At 38.0% G+C, this 17,520-nt stretch overlaps 1 protein-coding gene across 6 annotated transcripts in view; it reads left to right on the forward strand.

The window, feature by feature from the left end:
* Window positions 1-15,008, forward strand: part of lrch1 (leucine-rich repeats and calponin homology (CH) domain containing 1) — a 75,324-nt gene extending 60,316 nt beyond the window's left edge. For 4 of the 6 annotated variants that reach the window (XM_028436364.1, XM_028436367.1, XM_028436366.1 and 1 more), the window contains 4 exons: window positions 5,791-5,900; window positions 6,035-6,172; window positions 8,147-8,224; window positions 10,233-12,108. In XM_028436364.1, the coding sequence (XP_028292165.1) occupies window positions 5,791-5,900; window positions 6,035-6,172; window positions 8,147-8,224; window positions 10,233-10,532 (626 nt within the window). In that variant the 3' untranslated portion in view covers window positions 10,533-12,108. Of the gene's footprint in view, window positions 1-5,790; window positions 5,901-6,034; window positions 6,173-8,146; window positions 8,225-10,232; window positions 12,109-13,797 lie in introns of those variants that run through there. The other 2 variants (XM_028436368.1, XM_028436370.1) reach the window with 1 other exon arrangement.
* The last annotated feature ends 2,512 nt before the right edge of the window (window positions 15,009-17,520 follow it).

Consider the following 17,520-nt stretch of genomic DNA (forward strand, 5'->3'; position numbering starts at 1 on the left):
CTGATCTCATCCACGTCCACACTCATCTTGTTCCCTCAGATCCTCTTCCTCTATTCACCATGGGGAGCAGAGCACCTCTGGAACTCACTACCTCTGGATCTCAGGAACATGGACTCATTCTCACAATTTAAAGTTGGACTCAAAACCCAATTATTCACAATAGCATTTCCCACCTGACCCCCACCTGCCCTTTCTCTGTGTTTTAGTTTCACTTTTACTGTTGTTTTTATACTGTTTTAACTTCACTTTTATTGTAGTTTTATACTATGTACTGTTATTAGGCACTGTAAGGTGACCTTGGGTGACCTGAAAGGCACTGATCTTCAAATAAAATGTATTATTATAATTATTAATAACTGTAATCAGGTGTTTGACTAGACTAAATAAAAAGTAAATAATTCAGCTAAGCTAACTCCTAAGCCTAAATCTATAAGTCTAACTCCTATATCAGTCACATCATGTTGAAAAATTCTCATGGATTAATGATGTTTACAAAACGTGCAATGGAATTAAGCATGACACAGTGAAGTTGAAGTTTAGAAAATAATACTTTTGTTATCATTGTTATAGTGCAGTAATAAACAGGAACTTGTTTTTTTTTTTTTTTTTTAATGTTTTTGTCTATAACAGCAAATACTTACATTCTTAATTATTAATTCCCATTTTTCCAGTCCAGTGGTTCCAAAAGTTTTTCCGTTGCGCCTCCCTTTGAAGAATTAAAGATTATCAGGGCCCCTCATTGCGACAAAAAATAAGGTTGAAGTGTAACCTTCTTTAAATGCATAAAAATAACAATCAGATACAATATAATATTTTAGAAAAAAGGAAAAAAACCCATGTTCTATTTGCACAAGGTTCAGCAAAGCCATTCTAGCACCGTTGAAAATATGACCACATTTTAAACTCCTTTAAACTATTTTTTTTTTTTTAGGGGTGGGGCAGGGGGTAGTTTTGGTTCATAAAAAAAATATTAGTCATTTTAATTGCTGCAGCCTGTTTAAAACCGGTTTAGTCACTACAGGGACTTTTGAGGCATTATAGCCTGTATTTTGGAAGCTCATTGCACTGCTAGTTTGTGTGCACTGTCTGCACTATGATTGCGTCTGGGCTGTGTCTGCCTATGCACACACTGTGGGTGTGTTTGTGTGTGTAAGTCTATTTTTGGTTCCTGTACTTTAAGTGTTAGATAATGGTCCCTAAAGGAGTATCCTACTTCCACTGAAAAGGAGACCAAGATTTTTGATGAATCACAGACGTGTGTGAGAGTGATTTCTACATCTAGATTGAAGATTCAGACTTTTTTAGATGAATCAGATTGAACTTTGCTACAAAATTAATTATAGTTGTGTGTGTTAGTGAGGCTTTAAAGAAAGCTTTTTCTGCAAGGTCCTCACAGAGAAGTAAAATGTCACTTTGATTTGTTCTAGTCAGAATAAAAGACTGTGACAGTCTTCCATGACATGAATCCCTATGCTGTGAAAGTATTCATACGCTCTAAAAAATATCTTCTAAATGCAAAAGAACAAAGCAAAAATATAAAATAGAAGGATTTACACTTTCTAACCTCGAAAGGCTCTTTAATGTCTGTTACACAATAATCTTATGAGATTATCCCACGTTTTAATTTTATTACCTGGTTTGATCTATTGTTTCAGACACTCGTATATGGTGCTTTACAACAACAACCTGGAATTTTTTATGACTCAGATAAGACAGTAATTTAATGGCCTTCTCTCTTATTGAGCTGATAATTAGCACTGATGGCAATGTGCTAGTAGACTACAGTCCTGTCATATGCTCAACAATGATCATTTCAGCTTTCAAATGTTGCGATAATGGTATTATGTTTGTTTGGCTTTGTATTGTTGAATGCTATAACATTGTGTGCACATAAAAGGGACTCCTAATATTATTTAGTTGTTTTCTTTTGGCGAATTGAAGGTGAAAGTAGGTGAAGATCTTCAAGTGTTTTCATTGCTGTTGCCAATTTCACTCTTCTGTGATTAAATTAGCTTCCATCCATCTACCGGTATTTGTTTCCTTTTCCCAGCTGACTTTTATTCAGATGGAGTTAATTTCTGATCTCTCATGGTACAAAGACGGTGACAAAGGTTGCAGAAACTGAATTTACTGGCATAGACTATTGTATTGTATGTATTGACCATACTTCTGGAGGAAAGCTATATCTGCAGTTGCAGAATTCAGAGGTCAGATGGATGTTAGATTGACAATAATGCAGACAGTCATACCTATGGTCAATGCAGAGACAGTGTTTAGCCCAAACATACATCAAACGGGATTTTTATGTTTGAATTGTCTTATTGAACAATGTTTTCATGAAATTACAATGTTTTTATCAGGCTTCTTTTGCTAGTGTTTGCAAAAGTACTTTTACCCTGAAAGAATGTGTGTTTCACTACAAGTCTTATGTGTGAGTGTGATTCAGTTGTGTCTAATGATCTGTAATAGGTTGAGCCTCAGGGTTGGAGACATCACACTCCCACCATCACTGCTGCTGCCCTGATTAGCAACCAATCACCATCCTGCATGTGTGACTGAGTGTGCTGATGTGTATGATGTATGTGGGGATCACTGAATGGTTTTATTTGCAGTCTAACTTAACAACCTAACCTCACATTTGAATGTGTCGGGTCTTTGGGTATATGCATTTTCCCTGATTCATGTTTGTGAAGTGAACCAAACTATTCGTGCTAATTTGTGTGCGTGTAAAAGGATACGACAAAATGAGATGTTGGTTTACTGATGGAGGGACTGGAAATTGAACTTGTGGCCTGATGAGTTGCAACATTTTGCTGTAAATCAAATTCAGCACTTGTGAAGAATAATATCTTTACTCCACCTACATTTGTTTGGTTTATTTGCACTTTATATGGTCAAAGGAGGTTAGAAGCTGTGTATAATATACTCCAAGCCTTCAATAAACCCATAATGTAACACACAGTCATTCCTTATATACAGTATTTTTAAACACATAAATGAGTTATGAAGAGTGCCAGAGTTGCTGAAGAAATGGCAAAGCAGCACAGTGAGAACAAGAGGAAAGTCAAGCCACGCCCCCACGCTACATCTAAAGTGTGATTTTATGCAAATATTGTTTCTCTGTCAGCTTGGAAGATGGTAGAAAATGGCCAAAAAAATTATAAAAGGCAGATGGATTTAAAGAGCTTTTTTAAGCCAATAAGTGAAGCTAAGCTAGAGGTAAAGAAGTCCAAGGTTGTTTCTGTGGAAACCGCGGAAAAGTGCAGCAGCAGTTAGCATAGCGAGTAGCATCACCTGTAGCAATGATGCTAATGCAGGAGAACCTGCTTCCAACAGACGGGTCACAGGAGAACTATCCAAGGGACATGAGGAGGACTCAGGATGGACTCAAGATGAGCTGCTGCTCTTGGCTTATGAAAGACAAGGCAGGCCTCGGCTGTGAAATATGTTAAGTTGCGAGGGTACAAGGTTTATCATGGCTGTTTTGACAAATAAAAGGCAAGCATGCATTTTATCTTCATTTTCTGCTGCTGATTCATTAGAGGATGAATGGCCTTATGTTATGGGTGTTAAAGTTTGTATATATTTTGTATTTGTGGGTTTTGTGTTCTGAAAGGTTAGTGACCTTTGTGACTAAATTAGCAGTGACTTAGAGAGAGAGACGGATGTTCTCTGTAATGGGAGATTGTTTGTGCTTCTTTAACGCTGATTCCTCATTCTTTTATTAAACATTTAGGTTAATTGGTTGTTTGTGTTCACGTGATATTATTGGCCCATTTAGTTAGCAAAAGGCACTTTAAAAAAATGTATTCCGTGACATGCTTGTCTCTCTCTTACTGCTGGAACAACCGGGATCTGATGATTTACAAATGAAGGACTGCCTTCGTCAGGGAGGTCATTTTGTTGAAAGCAGGGCAGTGATGAGGTAAATGTTTCAGGTCGGACCAGAGTGTATTTTAGTTCACTATGTGATGAAGCTTTCATTTTTCACATTTCCTGCAGTCAGAATTGATCTATTTTGATACACATCCTCATGTCGCATTTCTCACAGCCAATTCAATCCTGCTCTGTAGTTAAATTCTTTTAACCTGACATTACTGTTCCTGGACTGGGGAACAAAACAGAGGGGAAATGATGCATCCTGGGGAAATCATTAAGTGTATATTAAAGGTACATCTAAAAAAATTTAAATATCATGAAAAAGTTTAAGATCTTTGGTCACTCATTTCAGAAGGTCAAACTCATATATGTTATAGGCTCATGACACAAAGTGAAATATTTCAAGCCTTTATTTTTTGAAATGTTGATGATTACGGCTTACAGAGAATGAAAACCCAAAATTTAGTGTCTCAGAAAATTTGAATATTATAATATTACTTATTTTAAACAAAAATGTAAAGCTTCTAAACAGTATGTTAATTTCTATGCACTCAATACTTGGGCCTCCTTTTGCATGAATGAATGCATTAATGTGGCGTAGCATGGAGGCGATCATCCTGTGGCACTGCTCAGGCCTAATGGAAGCCCAGGTTGCTTTGATAGTCATCTGGATTGTTGCGTCTAGTGTGTCTCACCTTCCTCTTGACAATACCCCATAGATTCTCTATATAGGGTTCAGGTCAGACCAATAAAGCACAGTAACACCATGGTCATTGAACCAGCTTTTAGTACCTTTGGCAGTGTGGGCAGGTACCAAGTCCTGCTGTAAAATTAAATCGGCATCTCCATAAAGCTTGTCAGCAGAAGGAAGCATGAAGTGCTCTAAAATGTCCTGGTAAATGGATGCGTTGACTTCAGAACACATAGTGGACCGACACCAGCACGTGACATGGCGGCTCAAATCATCACACTGGACTTCAATCAACATGGATTCTGAGCCTCTCCACTCTTCCTCCAGACTTTGGGACCTTAATTTCCAAATGATATGCAAAATTAACTTTTAGAATCAACTGTCAAGGATATTTAAAAAAAGGATTCTATGTATTTGCCCTTTACATCAAATGGGAAGCAAGCTACTATGGGGTTAAGTGTTTGAAATGTAATTCTGACATATTTCACTTTCAGGCAGTTTATTTTGCGTAGGCTTTAATGAAGTCTTTAACCGACACCCTGTGATCGTGCCAGAGCTCAAAGTGCCGTCAGCACTGAGTGCATGAGCCCTTGTTAGTGTAGATGTGTAAATGTTGCGTAAGACATCAGAAGGGCTTTTCTGTTTCAGCGAGTCACTGCGAGGAAAATGACTTGATGAAGGTTCACATTTTTTAATCAAGTGTTAAATGAGTATTTCTGGGCATTTCTGGGCATTTTTTCTCCAATTCTGATGAAAATGTCATTAGTGTTTAGTTTATGTCTTAAGACAGGCTATAAAAAACAGAATATCTCTTTAATATTAACCTGTGAATGAGGGAACACTATTTGCCCTTCAATGTTTATGTCATAGGCACAAAGAATTATCATGAGGAAACTAAAGTGAAAGTGGATGGGGATTACATTTTGATTTTTCTGGATGACTGTTATATGATCTTCAAGCCTGCAGCTTCAGTGAGATGTTCCTGGCCTGCAGTAGCATCAACCATAATCGAAATATTCTTTTACTTGATCAAAAGATTAATTTCTGCACCAGTGCACTAATGCGATATTAAAGTTAAAGCTCCTGATGTCGGTCAGATCTCAAAGCATTTGCCTTCTTCCTGCTTTTATATCTTTTTACTGATTGTGATTGTTTTTGTGTTAGCAGTTGTAGTTTACTCTCATTAATTTGAATATCAATCTGTTTTGTTGTGTTCCTAGTGTTCCTGCGAAGCCACAAGAGTCTGGAGACGGTGGATCCTCAGTTCACCATGAGAAGAAGGATGGAGCAGCTACGAGAGGAACTGGAGCTGATGGAGCATCTGAAAGACGTGAGAGGCGTTAAGCTAACTGTTCATGATCTGTGTGATAATCACACTGGTTTCCACTCAACACACTTTTGATCTGGATCATCGTCAGTTCAACCTTAAACTTCACTTACTCCTGACCTTTCTTTTTCTCTCAGAGTATCGAGAGTCGACTGAAGGTTGTCCTTCCAGAAGACCTGGGCATGTCTCTGATGGATGGCGTGGTGCTCTGCCATCTAGCCAACCACATTCGCCCACGTTCAGTAGCAAGCATTCACGTCCCTTCCCCTGCAGTGGTACGTTTCTGACTTTCACGCTGCTTGGAATTATAATTTTTTTAGTCAGTTTTAGACATAGTTTAGGCCTCATAGATCAATAAATTGAAGATAATTTGAAGATGTAAAAATCCATGTCGACGTCATCGTCAACAAAGACTCTGAATGCGTTCGGCATCAATGTCTGATCGCTAGCAGTGAGACTCTGAAGTCCTGTATGTTTGAAAACAGGTTTATGTTTTAAAATCTACGAAGGTTTGAACTGTGTGTGGTGAGGGGTGTTACAGCTATAAAACGTATAATAATTGAAAAAATCAAAGCTGACTACTTTGCGGATTTCTCCTTTTGCAGGTTAATTTTAGAACATAACCCCCGCGATAAACGAGGGATTACTGTATTTCCATTTCATTATGGTACAACCAAAACTCTGTAACTGTGATGGTCTGCAGTTTGTTTAACTCAGATCATCTCGCAGTTCTGTTATAGCAGAATTATATGCACATTTTATCAATCCACAAAAGCTGCTCACTTAATAAAGACCCGGGTAGAAGAATCGAATCTTTGCACTAAATCAGAACGTTAACCCAAATCTTGTGAGTTCTCTGAGAGGCTATTGTTCATCTAACGCAGAAGTAAAGTCAGGAAAACTAACGGAGAGCCGAATTTAACAAAGGAAAACACATAACCTGGAGGAAACGGAGTGATGATGACAGACTATATGACTTATTATGGGGTTAACGAGCATGTGAGTGTGCGGAGGAAGAAACCACAATAAAAACCACATTTAGCCCCAGTATTTTGTAGCTCGCTTTGTTCTTTAATAGAACTAACATGTACACGTAGGTTATCTGACGATAAAGCTGTACCCGGTTGGGCCGCTGAGGGGTCTTCTTCTACTTATTATTAGAGGTTGTAAATAAACAAATTATTGCACTAGCACCCCCTGAAATTGATGTCAGAAGCTGAATTGTTAAGTTTCATTTTTGGTAAACATGACTGTGCCCTTCTCATTCATTTATGAAGTCTTGCGGGCCACGAGTACAATCAACACAAAATGCCTCCGCGATCGACTCGTTGGGCACCACTGATGTAAAAGGTTGGCACTCAAACCTTTTTGATCTCCACTGTAAACACTCAGCTTTGTTGACACTGTTGTAAAACAAAGATAAGTTGCCCAAAAAAATTTTGTAAAAGGTTGGAATTGCTGCTCAAAAGGTTGTTTTACTCTCCACCATCGCTATCATGCTGCTAAATGCTGAGAAGTAACGGTGACTGTCTAGTTTTGGCTAAATAGGAATTTTAAGGTGTTTTATTGCTATCTTTGCTTTTATTGTATCTTCCACGTAGGTCCATTGTATTTGATGCTGCTGATCTGTGGTACTGATAGGTGACTGTAATCTTCTATCCATGTGTTACCATGAATATTGCATTTGTCTCGTCATTTTAGTGGAAAGGGCAGGGTATGACTGTAAACTGAATTGCTCTTCGGGGATCAATACATTTGTCTGAATCTGAATCACTGCAAACACATTCTTGTCAAACATTTTATTTCTAGTTTGTTCCCAATATTCTCCTTGATATCACTTCACTCTGCGAGATGGTCAAGTCTGGCCATATTCCGCTCTTTCAGTGTGAACCACAAAATAAGCATCCGCTATGAAAACACCATAACTGTGTTGGGGAGTCACTTTGGCAGTGTTTTTTAAAGGGACAAATGCAAGAAATCACGGGACGAAAGCAAAGTAAAAGCATTTCTAAGCATCTGTTTACAGGACTCCACATCCCATAATGCAACATAAAAAAGGGAAGAGATCAAAGAAATCAAAACAAAACTTTTCAGCAGCAATACATTATTTTTTTGATCTTTGATTCATTGATCTATTCTATGAGGCCTACACTATGTCTTTATCCAGATCAGCTTTAAGTGAGTCAATACAGGAGAAGTGAGATGAGTGTGCTTCCTTTTTATTGGAAATGTTTCTCTTGTGCCCTCAGCCAAAACTGAGCATGGCCAAGTGTCGGAGAAATGTGGAGAACTTCTTGGATGCCTGCAAAAAAATAGGCGTATCAGAGGTAAGACCCGCTGCTTCATAGAGTTTATATCCAACATGCAGCGTCTTTGGACTGTGGGAAGATTTCAAGTTTCTACTCAGATGCGATAGAGCACTTGAGTAAATCCTACATACTTACTGAGCTCTTTCTTTGGTCTTCATTTCTACTCGAAAATATTGTAGTGCTGGCAAAGGAGTGCAACTATGAGTGCATTGCTAATTAGCAATGACACTTAGAGTCAAATATATTGTATACTACATTTTCAGATCACTGTGGGGATTGAAACCCACACCTTTAGCCTTGAAATCATTCTCAGTTCCCTGAGAAGCTGCCTGTTGAATTCATACCATCCTGAGTTAAACACAAGTTCCAGTTACATGTGATGTGAGATGTAATAGGAACCAATCCTGCAGAAATATCACCCTTCATTGTAATGCAAAGGTTTGAGCTGACATCTTTCTAACATGCGCTAAAATGAAGGATTTCTGCAGGATACTAAACTGCAAACCAGATTTGAAAGAATAAAGGCGGCTGGCTCAATCTATTGGATGTCATGTTGAGCTAAAGTCAGAATTTCATGACTTTTGTCAACTTTTAAAAGACTAATGTTCTCAATTTGTGCTCACATACTGAAAACGTGAAGCATTTTTTTTTGAGTCTGGTTGTTTTATACCTGCTAGTATTTGGTTATCATGGCTGTTAAACTGGTGGTTTTAACGTCGACGTGTAACGCTAGTTCATCTCTGCTGTCATCGCTGCTTGTGGCTTCAAGCTCGCTCCGTCGATCAACGCGGTCTAAAAGTGATGAAACTGAGCTGTCTGTGCATCTGTGTGTGTGACCTTTACACAGAGAAAAGAAAAAGTATCAAATAATGGTGTAATGGTGCTGTTTCAGTGTTTTTGCCTTCAAATAATTGAAAAGTAATGTATTGTGTTTCATGAACAGTATGATACATATCTCATCACATTATTGTGATAATCACTTACATTAGCTACCAACAAAACAGTGGAAATATATACAATAAAAGAGAAGTTCAGATTTACTTCATGGTTTATTCTTATTCTTGCACCTTTTATATTTTTATTCTTAAAATGGCGTTTTGTCACACATGTTCTTGGTAATAATCAATGTGTAACAAACCAATAGAAGAGGCTAAAGCTTGTTGTTCCTCTGTAATGACTGTGTGCTACTGAATGTGTCTGTGAGCGCCGCCCTGCAGCTTTACTGACTGTGTCTCTGCTAAACGCCTCGCTGAACCAACACGCTAACGGCTTCTGTGCTAAAGTGCTAGCCTGCTCCACCCATCAGCCACCTCACCATCCCATCATGGGGCTGCTTCACTGACCTTCCTCTCAGTGAGCATCCCTGTTGGTTGCGATGGTAAACCGCCTGCCTCCCCCCCCGCCCCCCTTCCCCCACACCATTCATCAGCTTACACCGTTATCAGTGACCTTTGACCTCTGAGCTCATTGGTTAACCACCTGCCTTTTCTTTCTCTTCTTTACCCCGACTGGATGGCACGACGTTTTCTCTCTCCTTTGTCTTTATGTCAATACTTTACTTCTGTGTTATAATTCATATTTCACTTTTTTATTTCTGTTTTATTTCACATTTGTCTTATATTCTAATTTATTTTCCCCCCTCATTTATTAATAAAATTCATTTTTTTCAATTTTGAATATTTTCCACTCATCTTTTCATTATTCTTGCTGTTTGTTTCATTGTAAATACTTCCTTTTCTTGCCTGTGGGTTTTTGTTGTTGTTAATTCTCTTAAACTCATTTCCTTCTTTAATGATCTCACTTCCCCTCTGTATGCATCACTTGCTGCCCACTTCATGTTCAATATTTTCTCATTTACCTTCTCTAATGTTTCCTGCATTCATTTCAATCCCCTTCATTCATAATCTTTTTGTTTCCATTAATCCTCTTGTAAATTTTCCCCTTTTTACACTCCTCCCCTCTCCTCCTGCCCTTCCAACTCTCCTCCTCTTCATTTTTCCTCCACCCGTCTTCACGGGGGCACCAGTCCTCCCTCTGTTCACCCTATGACATCATCCAGTGCCGCCTGCCGCCAGTTTGTGCAGCAGTTCGGGCACTGGTTGCCTTGGATTCTAGTTCTTCAGACAGAAAATGGGAAGAGACGTTGCAAGCTCCAAGCCCCGCCTCCTCCCCGGGCGCCGCAGCAAAGACTCCCCTGTTGGTTTCAGTCACCACTCAAACCCCGCCTCCCGCCTGGCAGATCTGGGACTTCATTGGCTCGAGCCGAGTTCACATCCTCTGCCTTGTTCTGCTTTTCGTGGCCTATAGTTGGAGCGAGCTGACGTAGCTGTGACAACTGTCACTGGTCGGGGGGGGGGGGGGGGGGGGCTTTCTTCTTCTTCTTCGGCTCTTCTAGCCTCATTTCTGATGTATTTATGTCACATGGGAAGAATCGTCAAAATATAAACACTTTTTATACATATATTTGTGTTTGGGCCACTATTCAAACTACATAACTAATTTTTTTGCAACCTAGTAAACGATCCAGATTTTAAATAAAAAATATCTTATCTCTCCCATGTGACACAAATGCAGCATCAGCATGAGCCAACACTGGTCCTTTTACCTTCTCCCCTCCTCTGTTTTGTTTTTCTCCATTGAATTAAAACACTAAGTTGTAGCTGAACATCAACCACATCCTGATGATCTAATGGTGTCATTTGTTTATTTATAATTCTCTTATTCACTTCCTTCCAGGACTGAGGAACTCTATATCAGGATTTTTAAGTCTTAGCTTCCTTTTTTTATAGTTATATTTAAAGAAGAATTCAATCAGAATTCAACAAAATAAAGTTGACAACATACCATAAAATTGAATATATGATGAAATTGAAGTCTAATGTAGAGGAAAAGGAACCATTCTGACTCATTTTCACTGAATAATCTGTGAATGTTGAAGCAGAACAAATTCACTGAATCAGGAAAATAAAAGTGCTCAGTGTTAAACTGGGAGAACTTTCTTTTTTCAATCTCCCAGCAGGCTTTGGGGCACAATGATGGGCTTCTGTTGAAACAAAGGAAAATGAATATTATGGGATGGAGATTTCAGTGGCAGCACTTTGCACTTACTTTTCTACTTGTCTAATAAATCCAATGTTTGCTTCAGGTTTTAACAGTCGCTGAATATGATTTAAGTGTGATTGTTCAGTATAACCTTTAATCATAATATATGATTATATAGAAATCAATCATTGCTGCTTTAGGCTTGAATACTGTTGTCCTTTTGTCTCAGACTGAAAAATAATGTGCACAAGCACATTTAGCCTAAGCAGAGACGTTATGAAGCGCTGTTAACTGCTTTCACTACTTTCAGTTTGTAATAGAGGATTTAAAATGAATCAGAAGCACAATGAAGCCATATTTGGAAGGATGTCGGTGGTAGTTTGTGGAGCTTTTATTTGGTGTATTTATGAATGATGACGGAGTTTGAAAGAAAAGCCGTGGAAATATTTTTTAAGCATTTTATTTCAGCATTCTGGATATGCAATGTGATTGTTTTAGGAGAAAGATGGTAAAGGGCTACAGAAAGTTCATTACAAAGGGTTTATTATGGGTGGGTAATTTATTATTAAGGACTAATATTGACTAGAAAAACGCCTTCTGGTAGAATAATGTATATCAAAAAAATATCTGTACAGATGGAACTATTACTAATGTGATGTTTATTCATAATTATGATAAGAAGGAACTGCTGCTGACATGCACGTTGCAATGTGTGAGATATTTGACTTTATTAAAGAGGTGATACATTTTCCCAAGAAACATTTTGTTCTACCTACTTTGTTGATGTTCTACTATAACAGGACTTTTTGGGCAGAAAAAAAGGTCCAACATTTCATGTTTGGACAGTACGGAAAAGGATTAGGGCCAAATTTGATGGAGAATCAAGAATGAAGTGAAAATATTGAGAATAAAGTTGACATTTTGAATATGAACTCAAACTACAATATTGTGATAAAAGTCAACGTTTTGCTATTAAAGTCAAATCTATGCACGTTGACTGCGGCCAATTCACCATATATGACAAAAGTCTCCATCAAAACTGACCCTAATCTGTTTCTGTAGATCCTCATTATCCACAGACGGACTGAATGCTCCACCTCTTCTAAACTTGACTGTTTTTTTTCCTTCTGAACAGATTCAGTTTTTAGAAATATTCAAAGTCCTTAAAGACATTACAACACCATGTGTATGAGCTAAAAATGAAAGAATCTAACTTTGAAGTTTAACACATTCATTGATACATAGCATTTTGTAGACAGTCATGATCTGGACTTTGTTGTTATATGGTGAATTGGCCCTCGTCAGCTTCTGTAAATTTGACTTTATTTGCAGACCTTAGACTTGTATTACGATTTTGTATTTTGAGTTAATTTTTTCGAAAAATTTGACTTTAATCTCGACATTTCGGCTTCATTTGCCCAAAATTATTTTCTCCATCAAAATTGGCCCTAATCCACTTCTGTAGGGGCAGCCACTCGTTCCTTAAAGGTCCCATATCATGCTATTTTTCACCCATCTCTATTTGTTCTAAGAACCCCAAAAACATAGTATTTGAGGTTTATTTTTCCAAACTCGCCTGTTTTCCAGAGTTTTAGCCTCTGAAAAGTCACTTTCTGAGCAACTCTACACAAACAGGCTGATTTGTGGCCTACTTATGCATATTCATGACTGGGCGTGTCTATAGACGGGACACTGACTTCCTCCTCCCCGCACAGTGACATCGGGCCAGAGGACGTCCCGCCCTCCTCCCACCCACTCCGTAGCAGAGCTCATGTTGCTTTATAAACACGAGACAGAGCGTGGGAGGCGGGGTGTTCACGGTACATACATAGACTGTAGAAAAAACATACATAGCACTGCGCGAAGGACGTTGAAATGCTCACCTTCGTGGGCGTGTCTGTTTACATGTCAATCACGGCAGAGAGCTTCCTGGAGGCGCGGCTTCTCCAGCTCAGTACCGTGTCAAAAGTGGGAACGGGTCATCAAATTGGAGCAAGGTGTTTGGGCTCACCCTGCAGTAAGAAAGGAGCAAATCACCCTCTAACGATTGAGGGAATCAATGAAAAAAAACACAATTTGGGCATGTGTATGAAGCCCATATAGCACTTTTATCATGTTTAAAACACAGATAAGTTGATTTAGCTTAACATGGGCCCTTTAATGAGTTTTTAAAAAATGAAATAAAATACTTGAGATTATGTGATTGTTTTTTATTCATGAACAATTTTAACTGCTTGAAAGAAGTAACCAATTTGCAGACATTTGACCTGAGTTTTTTTTTGTCTAACTTTGAAACTTTTGTGGAAATCAAAACTCAAGTAATTGTGTTTTTGCCTGAATCCGACAAAAGTGAACCACAGCACGGTTTGTGCGCATTTCCTTCACATGAAGCTGTATTAATAGAGAAGAGATGTGCACACAGCTGAAGGTGTTTATTCTTTATCTAAACCTTGTGCCTCCTCTGTCTTCTTGCCACCCCCACACCTCCCGTTACACTCTCTTCTTTCCTGTCTGTCCCTCCTGTTTCTCCCCCCACCTCCCCCTCCCAGGACAAACTGTGTCTTCCTCACCACATCCTGGAGGAGAAAGGCCTGGTGAAGGTGTGCGTCACTGTGCAGGCTCTGCTGGATGAAGCCTCCCCCAAACACACACTCCTCACGTGAGCCACAGAGAAACAAAGTGTAGACACCTATTGGTTCCACGCTTGTTCTGCATCCCTCACAGTAACGGTGTTCATTTATATATTCATGGATGCACTAAACTGGGTGGGTTTTTTAATTCCCAAAGGGGAACAAGGGACTGCTGGGAGTGTTTTTTTGACAGATTGTTGGAGTTTTAAATCACAGACCCAGCATTTATTTTCACTCTGACGCATCAAAAGCGAGTCTGTTTTGCTGTTAATTATTCAGTCGATGCACGATTTAACAGACTGTAAACTAAAGAGCATGAATACGTCTCCACAAGCAAGAAATCTTCAGGCTGTAGCAATTTGAAAAATATGCTGGATTTTCAAAATAAAATGGGACAGTCTTTGAAAAGGAATATCATGGGAGAAAATCTGCACTTTAATGGTAAATGCTTTATAGGGAATATTTATAGAATTTTCTTATGACCAAAAAGTGGCGAGTAGCACATTATAAATTATTACTGTAAACATTTTAGAAAAAACCTTAACATTGTTTTAATGTTGCATTTTCTTAAACCTTCCAAAAATGTTTTACCTTTATTTTGAAAATCCAAGTATTCCACTCCAGCGTGCGAGAGTCTTATTTAACTGTGGACTTTTTCAATGCGAAGCGTCCATTGCTCGGGAGTTTCACCAAATTTACCATTTTATTTGAGGCCATCTATGCACAACGAGTCACCTCCTAAATCAGTACAGACCGCTTTGTATTACCATTTCCTGTCAAATGTTTTATAAACTAGAGTTCAGTGGTCTGCTCTCAACTTCCAGGAGAGACTAAAACCAAAATATATAATTGTCTTATTCTGGAGGGACACCATTTTTTTTACCCACAGTTTATATATTTAAACAAACTTATTTATAATGAGACAAACTGAGATGAATCATTTTAGGTGTGAACATTCAAAAAAGAAATATTATCAAATATTTTTCTCTAATATATTTTATGTATAATTATGTATGTTTTGTAAAGTTTTCCTACGGCCCAGAAAAAAAAAAAAAAGCTGCGAGTGTTGATCTGTTGCAAATCATGGAGACACTGAACCGTCTATTGATCCACTGAGGAGGTCAGCAGACGTCCACATACTTCCTGTTTCCTTTCATCCTGCAGGTGTTTGGGGGGGGGGGGGGGGGTTGTAGACCTTGACGGGGTTTTTTTTTTTTTTCAATGAAACCACATGTTTTTCTCATGTTGTTCGTGTGAGATGCAGTTTGCTGATGTGCCAAAAGACAAGCTTCTTTTTTTTTTTTTTTTTTTACTGCATCAAAAAACTCTAGATCCCATGATTGAAGGATAATATAGGCGATGAGCGATAACCAGAAACTCGCCAAAGGAGACAAAAAAAGCACCACATTTAGATATGAACTAACTGCGAATGAACAAGATGTACCACAGAAAGTAAAATAAATACACAAATATTGTGTATGAGGAGGAGATTTTGTGTAAAAACTGCAATTTTTCAATGAGAGCGAGTTTTTATTGCGTGCATTGTTTAGGCCTCATTCCACAGCCTGTGTGTGTTAAATAAGTTTGTATCTTAAATTAGTATAAACTAATGTTTTGAAGGGGCAGTATGTCTATTAATGCAACATTAATGAGGTGTCATTCTTCACTAAACCACTAGATGGCGATCAGTCATTTCACTTGTTCCTCTTACTTTTCAGGGTCAGCATTTCAATCCTTTGGCACACAATGACACACAAAAAAAAACATTCATGGTCGAACATAGTAAAAAAAAAAAGTGTGCAATATTCCAATGCTCCCCTTAAAACAATCACACAACCCAACTATTGATAACGCAAATACGTGTTTACAGTCGCTCAGTTTGAGCTATTTGGTAGCAAAGATAGTTAGTGTTGTAAAGTAGTTTTTATATTCAAAGCACCAAAAGTCAAAAAGAACCAAAATCCCCTGAAAGCCAATGATGAATGCAGGCTTATGACACGATTATCGTCGATTTGTATCAAAGCTTTAAGCTAGCTTTTGAAGCAGAATGAGATTAGCATTGGTTATTCAAACTGTAGCCTAGTAACAACTACATTGGATTAGTTAAGTGTTATTTGCAATGTACTGTAATGATTCTACCTCTCTAATATGTGAGCAAATAGCCTAGCTAAGCTCAAATAAGTGTAGCGTAGACACACACACACACACACACACACATATATATATATATATATATACTGCCCCTTTAAAAGCAGAGGCTTCCCAGGTGAGCATTATTCAACACAGACATGACATTTGCCTCTAATCCTATTCAGATCAGTTTGATATTTCATAATCTCTATGTCAAGGATGTCTTTACATTTCTGTTTTTCATGCATCAGTAATTTGGGTTTTTCTTACAACTTCACAGACATAATCTTCAATCATAGATGTTGGTTCGTTTTTTGGTCCCTGGGTTTGGAATGTTTGGAATAATAACATGCCATAAATGTGTGAACAGACTAAACCAGACCAGATTTTACTGCTTGCTTGATCAAGCAATAAATCATGATCTGGTATCATGGTTCCATGATCGTTCACACTTTAAAGGCTTGGAAGACATTTCTGTCCCCATCAAATACAACACAGTAGGTCCAAATGTATCAATAGTACCCCCACTTTTTTTTTTCTTTTTTTGAAAAATCGCAATGAAATGCACAATCTGGGACCATTCTAAATGAAATTTTGCCAATGGTGAGATGGATTTTGTGATATTTGAAACTGATTCAGAACCAATATATTGTTCCAGATCCCTTCTAAAATGTGATGGATTGTCTTCCATGGCATAAGGTTTATCTTTGGTTAAAAATGTGTCAAAATCTGTTATTTTGGACAAAATCCTGCTTAAAAAAACAAAAACAAATAATGAAACAAACTTTAAGGAAAACTGTCCAAACACACAGCGAGGAAGTGGAAAAGCAAACATGGCATAACCCTGTTTGCGACCTGCTTCTTTAACCATTAGCAATGTAATTCTGTCAGAATTTGGGCAATTCCACCCCTGACCTGATAGACTTCACTTTGAGTTCTGAGTTGTTTAAATTCACAGATGATAGTTGATCTCTATCCTTTATAACAATAACATAAAATGTATTTAAGCACATCACAGATCATCTACTCTGTTACAAACTATTCCCTCACAGATCTCTCAAACTGATCAATAAGGTGTTTTCTATCAGAATTTGTCTGTGGACCACACCACATTGGAAGCTCAAAGTTTTAAATGTGTGATGTAAAGATTTACAGTAGATTTATTGAATCTCATGCTTTGGTGACCCTTAAACTGTGAGGAGGACCACTGTGTTAGATCTCAGGTATATTTAAGGGAGACATATTTGTGGAGTTTTTCCTGTAACAAATGAATACATTATTTTTACTTGTATTTTTTTCTCAGCTCTGCATGCAAAGCAATAAAAAAAAAAAAAAAAACCCTGGCTGCTTCCCCGACACACTCCGCACTTTATATGCCTGTCTTTAGTTTAGGCAACTCAGAAAAATCTAAAACGAGATTAGGCATCATTTAAAAGAACAAAACAAACTTAAGTTTGGCTTAGAAATGTGACGCCAGTGTAAATGCAGTAAATGTGTGGCTACTGTGTGTAA

The sequence above is a fragment of the Gouania willdenowi genome, chromosome 21 (assembly GCF_900634775.1).
Source record: "Gouania willdenowi chromosome 21, fGouWil2.1, whole genome shotgun sequence".
Classification (NCBI taxonomy): Eukaryota; Metazoa; Chordata; class Actinopteri; order Blenniiformes; family Gobiesocidae; genus Gouania; species Gouania willdenowi.